Consider the following 12,569-nt stretch of genomic DNA (forward strand, 5'->3'; position numbering starts at 1 on the left):
TTTTGTTCCTATGAATTTAATGCTAAAGTGACCCAGTGCAGGTTTGAATGGATGGTATTAAAATTTACAGGGCTGAAATAGCTTATTATTCTGCTGGTTAATGTGGCTTGTATCATGGATCATTTATTTTTACGGAGCTTTCAACCCTTTGTGTGCATATGAAATGATGCTGAGGCGTTGTTCCTGGATGGTAAGTGAACTGCCCAGAGGACATTTGTTAAAGGTCAAAGACAAATTGTACACATGTGGAGAAAATTAGCAACGCTGTAGTTCTAAGGAAAAAATGATGTATAATTCATATCAAAAAGAATTTAACAGATGAGAAAACAGTTAATGCTTTATACTTTTAAAATGTATTGATGTCTTATTTTTCTCAAAAACAACCTGTACTAAAAAAAAGAAAAAAATGTAACTTTTGAAACCCCTTTCCTTCTGCTTGTTCTGGCTTTTAAGGTAACTTTTCATTATGAATTGGTGAATTTTCATTATTTTTTCTGTTAGGGCCTTAGTGGGAATAGGACTATGTAATAATTCACTACAACCAATATTTGTCAACCTCCCTAGGCCAGTTTTGAATATGGATTAGATCATAAGTACAGTAAGTAAATGGACTGAATATTTTCATTACACATTTGTGAACATCTCCCCTCTTGGAATGATAGCAGGGGCAATCATATTGCAATTTTGCATGAGTAAATTGGAATGAAGAAAATTCTTTAGGACATAGAAAGTCCATTACAAAAATGGCTTTATTTTTTTTTAGAGTTCTGAAGTCTCATCCATGAGATAATTTCTTACCATCTGTCCTAGGCTGTGTTAGGAATCAAAACCTTAAAACATGATGGTAGTTAAAAAGCAAAAAAGGAAGCAGTTTACCCGCATACTGCCATGTACTGTAATTCAGACAGTCAATGATGAATTCTAGCAATTATATGGTAGCATAAGAATATACAGTAAAAACTCGCTAATTGCAACTAACTTGGAGGAATACTTGTTATCATAGAAAGCTTTATGATAGAAAGTTTTGAGGGAGGTATTAGCTAACACCGTGGTGGTAATCATATTGTGAAATATAAATGTATCAGGTCAACACATTGTATACCTTACCCTTTTTTTTTTTTTTTTTTTTTTTAGAGAGAGAGACAGCACGAGCCAGGGAGAGGGGCAGAGAGAGAGAATCTTAAGCAGGCTCCATGCTCAAAATGGAGCCTGACATGGGGCTCCATCCCAGAACCCTGGGATCATGGCCTGAGCTGAATCAAGAGTGGGATGTTCAGCTGACTGAACCATTCAGGCACCCCTAAAACTTTATTTTAAAGAAATGACACTGTAAATTTGAGGAAATTGTTTCACTTTGAAACACCCTGAACTTTCCTAGTATTTTGCCTTTCCTATAGGTGTTCTGAAAGTCACATCCTTCTTCCCAGATCTCCACCCCTACCGTGGAGTCTTCACTCCTGCTTTTCCCTACCCAGAATGCCCTGTCCCCCACTTAAAGCAACTCTCTTTACTTTTCAGCATCAGACTTGGGTCTTGGCTTTTCTCTAAATCCTTCTCCATCCATTCCTTCCTTCCTGTTCTCTCTCTTCTTTTATCTCTCATAGTTGGGCTCCTGATTATTCTCTAGCTAATTTGTGAATAATAGTTTTGTTTTCCTTACTAGACTGAAAACATCTTGAGTCTATGGACCACATATCCTGACAGCACCTATCAATAAAATTGAACACATCTTAACTTTTCAAGCAGGAATCACATGCACTGATTGCACTGTGCCACCTAACCACCAACAACAGAGATAATAGTAACACACAATTCGACTCTAGAGGAACTGGGAAGTGACCACAGAACAGGCTAGAATATGTTTTCATAAGAAAAGTCCAGAATATCTTTGTTTAAGGGTATCAGGGAAGGCTTCATAAAGGAAGTAGCACTTACCTAGATTATGAAGTTGCTAAGTAGAAGTTCAATAGACAGGAGTTCAGAATACAGGAAGAAGTCTAGACTGGATAAAAACAAAACAAAACAAAAAAAAAAACCCCACAGTATTGATGAAGATAAGTGGTTATAACTAACACTGGAAGGGTCCATGGATAGTAACATTAATGTCTGGGCAAGAAAGCCACACTCAGGCCATGGGTAGTCATCGAAGGCTTTTCATTCAGCTCATGGTGTATATGGAGTGATTCTTTAGGAAGACGAATGTGTCAGTAAAGAGCAGGAAGACTACTTAGAAGAAGGGAGAGGTAGTGAGAGGCTGAACAGGGTGAAATGGAAAGGAGAGGACAGTTGTCCGGAACCTTTTAAGGACAAAGGGCAGAGGGGCAGAGGGCAAAGTCTTCATGACCAGGCAAAGGGGAAAGAGGAGTCAGAAGTGGTTCTAAGGCAACACAATAAAACAGCTCTAGCCGTTTGCAGTCTCAGGTCAGAGTCCTGCTGTTCTAGTCACTAGTTAAGTAACCTTGAATAAATGACTAACCTGACTTAAGCTGAAACTTCCCCATCTTAAAGCAAAGCAGTGATAACACCAGTCAGGATCTGCCTCACAGAGTTTGGAGTGAGGCAGGCGGTGGGGAGCTGACAGCCTAAGAGCCGGCCCCAGGAGGCTGAACATTGACTCTAAGGGAAAAGCTTGGAGGTGCAGCCTAAAACGAGCTTGTTTTAGCTTGCTAAAAACGAGCGAAAATACATGTTTGCTAAGTGCGTAACAGATGGGAAGTCCTCAATCAATAGTAACTCCGATGATTGGAGTTGAAAGTTTGAATCTGGGCAACTAAACCGATGGTCCTGTGAGCAAAAATAAAGAAGTCAGCAAGGAAGAATTTGAGAACTAAAATGCTAACCTTGATTTTGTACTTGTTGAATTTAAGTTAATAATGGGACGTTCGGATGGAAAAAGCCTGAGGCAGCTGAAAAAGTGGGACCGGGGCTGAGCTACATCAAGGTGAGAGGTTTAGACTTGGCAGTCATCCAGATTGAAACCTAACATCTTCCTCCTGCTTTATGAAATATTCATTAGCAGCAGCAAGTATAGTGAGTACTAATAGCAAATTACTGAAAATTCAGTTAACTCTGGGAATGTCAGCAGGAAACCCTCCCCCCAGAATCAGCAGGGAAAATTTCCCCCAACACCAAAATTAAATGATGCCTTTCTTTCTTTTTCTACTTTTAAAAAAATCTAAATGATCCATCTCTGTTGTCAGACATCATAAAAAATAAAAGGTTCTCTCAAAAATACATCAGCATATTGAATGGAAGTGTCAGTGCTGTTGTCTGTTGTCATTAATAGGATGACTTTAAAGAAAATATAATAGGAGGCCCTTGCAACAGAGTCCAATAGATAACGTGCTGGGAAATTAAGCACTACCCAGCTCACTGATTTTTTAAAACTGTTGGGAATTATCCAGTATAGAGGGTTATTTAAAAAACAACAGTTGAGAAATTAGAACTTTTAAATCTAGCATTTTAGAAAATGAACACTTGCCTTGTTGGGACCATTACTTGCCCTGTCTTTCTAGATATTATCAAAAAACACATTAAGAAAACTCAATATTAAATAGTTACGGATAATTTACTATGCTTTTTTGCTCTCTCAGTTCTTAAGGAAGTGGCATACTCCCACCACTTCTGATTTTCTCTGCTACTCCGCTTTTCCCTCCTGCAGTCTGTTCCCATCCTCACCGCCATGATGCTTTCACTAACAGCGGAACTAGTTCTCCAGGCCAAATTGGCCACACATTACTCTGGCCACATTCCACCTCAGCTCTGTTCTGAATTCATTTCTTTTCAGCAGCAATGTGGTATAGTTGTTTTTGTTTGGAGGCTTGGGGGTTTTTTTTTTTTTTTGTTATTTTGTTATTTAAGCACAGACTTGACAAATAGTCATTTTTGCTTCCAGCCTTTTTTAGCTTGTGTGACTTTGGGCAAAGTGGCCAGTGCCCTGAGCCTCAGTTTTTTCAAAGGTAGAAATGATTATAATAATGATCACTACTTATTATTGATTTGTGGCCAATGACCACTGCTCACGTTCTTGCCTTGAAGACTTAGAAGAAAAGTATCCATAAAATGTCTGGCCTATCATAGACCTTTATTGTGGACATCCAATTTCTTCCTACAGATCCTGTTTTCCTAAAGAATTGCGCATATGTTTTAGCAATTTCGGCTCACCCCATAATGTCATACCGTAGATTACCTGATGTTTTTTCTTTCTGTTCAAAGTTTTAATCATCTACTGCTAGATCTTTGACAAGTAATTTTTCCTCAAGTCCACATTTATTATGAAACTCTATCTCCAAATTAATCTCTTTTTGCTAATCTCTGCCTATTTTTATACTGCTTCCAGTCAGATGTCTTGCCTCCACTTCAGTACTTACTTGGGTTCTTTTAATGTTTTTGCTTATTGCTACTTGTTTTTTCCTGTCTTAATGTCCATTTGATCTCATATGTTCTCTTCCCTTCTACACATACGTGAACACATACTAGAACACGACTATAAGGTTTATTGAGGCTTAAATATGTTAAGTATCTGATTAAAGTTTCCTGTAATTTCTCCTCGGTAGCTTTCATCACAGTTTAACTACAGTACACAACTTTTTCTTCCCCCTAGTGCAGGACACAACTTGAAACTTGTGGTTCTCCACCCACCCACTAGGCTATTTCCCTACTTAGCAAGGCAAGGAACCAGTATAACCAGTATGGGAAACACTAAGTTTCACTTTACATTTGTAGTCATAAAAGGAAAATTGTTGCTTCCCACAAACCATGAGGGTGGATCATCTAAATACCAAAAGAACAGAATATCCAGCCTGATTTGTGCAAGGGGTGCTGGAAATCATTTTTAAAGTTCATATGAGAAATATTAAGCTTAGCCGTTATTTCATTTCAGAGAAAATAAACTGTATGTTCGTAGTTAATTATAAAAATACATTATCTTTATATTTTTTAAAGAAAATTTATTCTGTAACAAGAACTTTACTTTGGTAGGAGAGCTAAAAAATTAAAAATACAGCTAAATTGCTTACTTGCATCCTTGTTCATAAACATAAATAAAAGTCTTCTAAGGAGTCACTCTAGAGAGCTGGGTCAACCTGAGAAAATTAGACAATTAGGAAATGTCCTTAAGCATAGGTCAGAAAACAATAAGGGGCCAGATAGTAAATATTTTAAGCTTTGTAGACCATATGGTCTCCCAGTTGACTACTTAACTCTGCCATGGAAACACAAACGCAGCCATGGACAGTAAATAACCATGTAAGTGTGCTGTGTTCCAATAAAACTTTATTTGTGTAACTGAAAGTTTAATTTTCTATATTTCTCATGTATCATGAAGTTACTCTTGACTTTTTTCCAACTACTTTCAAAGTAAAAACCCTCCTAGTACGTAAGCCATACAAAATCAGATGATAGGGCATATTTGGCCCATGGGCCATAGTTTGACCACCTTTGTTCTAAAGGGTTAATCTTAGTGGAGGAAGAGAATTAGAATCATAATAAGGAAGTTGAAATTTTAATATATCTAGCAGAAAGTGGAAAGTAACCAGCAATGACATAGAAAAAGACAATAACATTTCTAAATTAATAAGTGAGAAATGCAAACAAAAATATTAAAATAAATACTAGATTATATAGAATATAATCAAGTATATCATGTCACTCATTAAACATGAATTTGCTTCATTTTCTTATCAGATTGAATTAACAAATAAAAGCCACAAATAAATAAAAAAAAACACATTCAGTTCTTCTGATATACAACATATCAAAGTAAAGAATATTACACCATAATCAGATTTATTCTGAGGATGCAGAGAAATCTCAACATAAGGAAGGCTATCAAAGTAATTCTTCATTTTAACAAAAGAGAAAAATATATGATGAAGTTAAATAGGTATTTGATAAAATCGAGAAGCTGCTTATAACAAAATAAATTCTTAAGCAATATATAATAGAATAACACTCTTAAGATGGCCAATAATATATATACATATATAATGTATATATTGCTTTACTATTTATTTTACTATTTATTTTTAAAAATATTTTAAACAGCAAACATCATACTGAGTACTGAAATGTTAAAGCCATTTCCATTAAAATTAGGAACATGAAAGAGATGCTTACTATCATCACTGTTGTTGAGAATTCTTGAGTGGTTCCCCTCCCTGTAAGGCTCTCCCTAGCCACCTTGTCTCAAATCCACTCCACCACCAAACCTTCCTATTCCCCTCCCATACTTTCTTTTCTCCTCAGCATCAGTCATTATTTAATATTTCTATTGTTTACGTCTGCCTTCCACTAGAATATACACTTTATTCATCCGTTTTATTCACAGTTGTATCCATAGAATCCACAACAATGCCTGGCATTAATCTCAATAAAGCATTGCTGCATGAAGAATATGAAGCAATAAATATTGGAAGAGATAAAATTACCTTTTTATTACCAGATGATAATATTGTATACCTAGAAAGCCCAAGATAAACTAGCAAAGCAGCCATTAAATTTAATAAAATAACTGGACAAGGCTCTGGAGAAAAGATGAATGTACAAAAATCAAGATTTTTCTTTGTACCACAGTAAGATTTAGAAACGAACATGGGGGAAATTTTTCATTCACAGTGGCAAATAAAAGTGGCAAATAAAAAGGTAATATAAAAAGGTGCAAGATGTACATAATTAACATTACAAAAAGTTATTAAAAGGAATAAAATGCTATATTATTATAGAAACATTTTGGATAGGAATTCTTAATATCATAGAATATGATATTTCCTTCATTAGTATAAATGCAATGCAATTCAAATTGTAATTCCAATAAAGTTTTTGGGGAACAAAATAACATAATTATACAATCCATATGGAAGAATCTATGTTTCATAATAGCCATAAAAATTCCCCCCAGAAACCGAATCTATAATGATGGACGGCTTTTCTTAAAAGATATTAAAATTTCCCATAAAATTACTGAAATCAAAGTAGTATGTGGCTAGTTCACAATAAATAGAGAAGTGAACACAATAAAGGCCCTATAATAGTTCCAAATGTAATGAAAAAAACATATGACTAAAGTGACATGAAATTTCCATGGGCAAAAGATGGTTCATTTAATAAATAATGCAGGAAAAATGTTCTGTCCCTTTGGAAGAAAATGAAAATTAAACACTTCACTCTATACAAAAACAAGTGTAATGTGGGTAAAATTTACTTTTTTAAAACGTATTTATTTATTTTGAGAGAGAGAGCACTTGTGCGTTTGCGAGGGAGGGGCGCAGAGAGAGAGAGAGAGAGAGAGAGAGAGAGAGAGAATCCCAAGCAAGCTCTGTGCTATTAGCATGGAGCCAACCAGGGGCTCAAACTCACCAACCATGAGATCATGACCTGAGCCTACAACAAGCAGGACGCCTAACCAACTGAGCCACCCAGGCACCCCTAATGTGGGTTAAATTTAAATGCAAAAGATATAAAACAAAATTATCAGAATAAAACGTAGTAGAATTCTTTCACAACCTCGCACTAAGGGGGATATTCCTAAGCAAAGCAAAAAATACAGAAACTATAAAAGACAGATATTGACAAAAGACTAACTGAAGTCCAGACATACCAAAGAGGGGGAACGTATTTTTCTCAGATGACATTCAGAAAATATCCTTAATATTAAAGAACTTAGAAAAGTAACAAGAAAACTATTATAAATACATTTAAAAATGGGCAAAGCACAGAAACAGACTAATTTACAGAAGAGAAAATACAAATGTCTAATAAATCCAAAGGTGACCATAGCCATGATAATGCCAATAAAGTAAAAAATTATATTCAGTATTTCACCTTTAAGAATTGCAAATTTTTAGCAAGTGCAATAACACTATGAATAGGTGAGGATATAGAGAAATATGTACTCACACGAATTTCTTGTAGGAATATGGATTAATACAAACTTTTTAAATGGTAATCTCTTGGTATATGTTTTTTTTTAATTTTTTTAATATTTATTTATTTTTGAGAAATAGAGATAGAGACAGAGTGTGAGCGGGGGAGGAACAGAGAGAGAGAGAGGGAGACACAGAATCCAAAGTAGGCTCCAGGCTCTGAACTGTCAGCACAGAGCCTGATGCGGGGCTGGAACCCACAAACTGCGAGATCATGACCTGAGCCAAAGTTGGACGCTTAACTGACTGAACCACCCACGTGGCCCTCTTCATATATGTTTTTAAATTTAAAATACACATACCAAAATGTTACTGAAATATCTCCAAGATATATTACATACAACAACAGGATGCAAGTAGTATGGTAGTCACTTTCTGTGTAAAATAGTATGATAGGGGCACCTGGGTGGCTTAGTTAAGGGTCAGGTCATGATCTCACGGTTTGTGGGTTCTAGCTCTGTGTCGGGCTCTGTGCTGACAGCCCAGAGCCTGGAGCCTGCTTCAGATTCTGTGTCTCCCTCTCTCTCTCTGCCCCTCCCCTGCTTGCGCTCTGTGTCTCTCTCAAAAGTAAATAAACATTAAAAAAACTTTTTTAAATAGTATAAGCTCAATAGGTATTGTATTAGAGTAGGTTAATTCCTGTAAAAAAAAAGAAACATCAAACAACTGGGTGCCTGGGTGGTTCATTTGGTTAAGCACCTGACTCTTGATTTCAGCTTAGGTCATGATCTCATGATCATGATTACAAGATTGGCCCCATGTGGGGCTCCATGCTGGGTGGATTCTCTCTCTCCCTCTCCCCTGCTTGCACACTTTCTCAAAAAAATGAAAAATAAAACGAAAACTTTTTAAAATGTAAATACATAAAATAACTCAAGGCTATTACTTGCTAAGTTGAGGAATAGTATGAATGATTTTAAGGGCTAGTCTTGGAGTGGCACATATCACTACTACTCACATTTAATTGGCCAAAATTAGTCACGTGACCACATATACCTGCAAAGGAGACCGAGATGTAGTCTAGCTGTGTGACCAAAAGGAAAAGGAGAAATTTTGGAGGACAGCTAAAAATCTCTGCTATAGATAGATTAATAGGCAGATAGGTAGGTAGATAGATGACAGATAGACACAGATACAGAGCAAGCTATCTAACTATATTTGTAGCTATACTATATAAATTCAATATAAACATTTCTTTTCTGGCAGAAATTATAAGAAACTCTTAATAAGGGTTATACTATTACTTTAGAACCAAATGGAAGACAATGAAGTTTTGTTTTATTTCACACTTCTCTGGATTATTTGCATTTCCTAACTTGATACATATATTTTTCACCCATCCTGACTATGGGATTTATTTAAGTGAAGAGAGTAGGTCTCATTTTTCTTTTTTGTTTCTCCATGTACTTAAATTATATAGATACATTTTAAATAACTATAAGTATATATCAAATAGTAACTACTACAAATATACTGAAAAAACAAACATGCCTTTTTTCTTAGCAACTTGATAAGCTATCCCATTAAAGTAAAAGTGTCAATATGTAAGGGTACATAAACAAGGCTGTTTACTTCATCTTTATTTATAATGGCAACTACTGCAAACAACTTGAATATCTATTGATGAAATCTAAAAACATACATGTTCTAGAATAGGAACTCTCAAACTTTTTGGTCTCAGAACTCTTTATACTCTTAATTATTAAGAACTTCAAAGGGCTTTTGTTTATGTGGGTTGAATTTATCCAGGTTTATCATACTGGCATTTAAAACAGAAACTTAAAAATATTTATTAACTCATTTAAAAATAATAAACCTACCACATATTAACACAATAACATTTTATGAAAAATATCTATTTTCACAAAACAAAATACATATGTTGAAGAATAACCCTGTTTTATATTTTTACAAGTCTCTAAGGACTGCCTTTATAAAATACAGCACAATTCTCATTATCAGCTTCTGCATTCAGTCTGTTACTGTGTGTTATGTTGACTGAATATATGAAAAGAAAAGTCCAGCCTCACAGAAAATCCAGATATTTAGTTGAAAAAGGGAAGGTTATTTTAAAAGACTATTTTGTTTCATTAATTTAAGATTATTTCAATTTTAATTAATGAAATTATCTTTTTAGATCATTTTGATATTCTTTTTTAATATTATACCAAAACTTGACAAGTAGCTGTTTATTAAAGGTTAGTTGCAATGTAGAATCTGAAATCACATCAATGAATTTTTGTACTGTTAGATTAAAATCTTTATTTTGCACATTAAATGGGTCTTTTCCCTACTCATGATTTTGTAATATCATGCATCCATCATTTGGAATATATTGGTTCACTGAGTTATGCAGATCTCCCAAATGTTAACGCATTTCACTACACGATATCAAAAAGTAAAATTCATTAATATCACCACTGGTGCCCATGGTAGAGGATAAAAGTTTTTAAAATTGCTTGGAAGCTTGAATTTTATCATCAGCAACAAATATTGTCAATTGTTTTTCTTGAAGTGAGGCTCATTTTGTTCATTTTCACATTTTTTCGTTTAATTTCAAATACCATATCTGAATAACTACAGTTTTTCAGTCTTTCTTAAAAAAAAAAAAAAAAAGATGCTTCATGGGAATAGCAGCTAGTTTAAGTTCACAATTCAATCAGGTAAGTGCTTTACCGTGAGATCACCATCACACTCCAGTATGCTGCAAAAGCACTTCATGCAGTCTCCCCATTTCACACCCACCCGTATTGAAAAGGCATGTATTCAAAGACTGAGACTTAATACGATTTTCACCACTTCATCAATGGACATTCTTCCAGTGACACACACACACACACACACACACACACACACACGCACGCACACAAACACGCACAGATCGCAAACCCAAAAACCAAACGAACAAAAATACCCGGGGAGTTCCTGGTGGTGAAGAATACATTGACTACCAGTACAGTTTGATGTGACTGCCTTCATGCTAAGCAGCCTAAGTTTGAATCCAGTAACACCACCCTCCTTAGCTGTCTGTGACTTAGGACATGTTTACCTGATTCCACTGAGCTTTGGTTTCTTTATCTGCAAAATGGTGATGAAGTGTACTGTCCACACTCATAGGTTTCCTGCAACAAATGTGTTAAAATGTTTAAATGCCATGCACAAGGCTTTGACACAGTTTAAGTGCCCAGAATGTAGTAGATGGATTTCAAATACAGACTGTAGTAGTAATAAGACCAGCACCACAGATGAACAGAGAGTGTATTGTTACAAACCACTGGGGAGTTGAATGTCAGAGTTAGAAATGAAAACATAGTTTTGTGATTTCCTTACTTTGTCTGTCTGTAAAAACATCCAATTGTGTCACGAGATTTGGCTATACAGGTCTCAGTTTCTTAATTTCTAGAAGGAGAATGCAATGTCCTTTTTTAAAAAAAAATGTTTATTTTTATTTATCTTTTGAGAGAGAGAGAGAGAGAACACAAGGAGGGGGGCAGAGAGAGAGACACACACAGAATCCTAAGCAGGTTCAAGGCTGTGAGCTGACAGCAGCGAGCCTGATGCAAGGCTCCAACTCACCGACTGTCAGATCATGACCTGATGACCTGGGCGGAAGTCGCAGGTTCAACCGACTGAGCCACCCAGGTGCCCCAACACAATGTCCTTTTATCTCAGCAGTAGGAAGGCAAAACCAAAGCAGCCCAGACTATAGGAAGGAGCTCATTACTCAAATATTCTCTGGGTTTTAGGGAGATCTAACTGATACACATGTCTCCAGCTATCCTCAAGTAGAAGGGCTGCATATTAGGAAACATTTATTGAGCACTTAAAGATGTTTTGAGAAGAAGTACTTTGTTTAGATTCTTATACTTGACCACGAAACAATGTTTAAATTCTCAGTTAATAATATACAGCAACCCAAAAGTTAAGAGTGGATAGTTATTTCTGGATGATGAGGTAAGAGTTGATTTTTATTTTCTTTTTATGCTTATTTTTTAACATTTTCCTACCATCAGCATAATCTGCTTACTGTTTTAAAGTTATTTTAAAATTTTTTACAAGAAGAAAATCACAGTGAGCTTGGTTTATGGCATTTTAACTGCAATTTTGCACAGCATTTAAAATTTCAAAAGATTAGTTAAAATTTGAAAAGAGCAGTGCATTCACTTTGGCAAAGAGAGAAAATACACTTCATTGTGGTTTTAACTATTGATCCACAACTTTTAGGAAAGAAAGATTGCCTAGCCCAAAGCCATTATTTTCATAACACAATGCAAGTGTTGTACTGAGCAGTAAAACACCACGATTAAGCGCATGCTCAAAGCTCTACCTTCATTGGGCATCTGCTCTTAACAAAGAGCGCGTAAATCAGTCACGGAAAAGCCATCAGTGCAGCACAATGTCTGTAAGTCTTGTCCTGACAAGAGCCCCAAAGCTTCTTTGAGCCCCAAAGCCCTTGGCCAGCTGTTCATCCTGAAGTCTCTTCTCTCCTGAGGAATCCACCTGCGGAAAGTGTTGCACCAGGCTTTCCTCCAAAACTTCATTCGTGCTCATCTGGAAGTTAGAAGTAGTTTCTTCTCTCAGCTGTACGGAAGAGAGTCTCGACAAAGAAGGAAGGTTGTAGCCAAGTTCTGCACTTGGAGACGTGCA

At 35.8% G+C, this 12,569-nt stretch overlaps 1 protein-coding gene across 1 annotated transcript; it reads right to left on the bottom strand.

Annotated features, from left to right (window-relative positions):
• Positions 1 to 11,483: 11,483 nt before the first annotated feature.
• INSL5 (insulin like 5) lies at positions 11,484 to 12,569 on the bottom strand (the record flags this gene model as incomplete). The annotated part of the gene is given in 2 exon segments (XM_045475104.1): positions 11,484 to 12,380; positions 12,382 to 12,569. Coding segments are annotated over 2 exon segments (300 nt in total), but the record flags the coding sequence as incomplete, so codon positions are not given.

This window comes from Leopardus geoffroyi, chromosome C1, assembly GCF_018350155.1.
Source record: "Leopardus geoffroyi isolate Oge1 chromosome C1, O.geoffroyi_Oge1_pat1.0, whole genome shotgun sequence".
Classification (NCBI taxonomy): Eukaryota; Metazoa; Chordata; class Mammalia; order Carnivora; family Felidae; genus Leopardus; species Leopardus geoffroyi.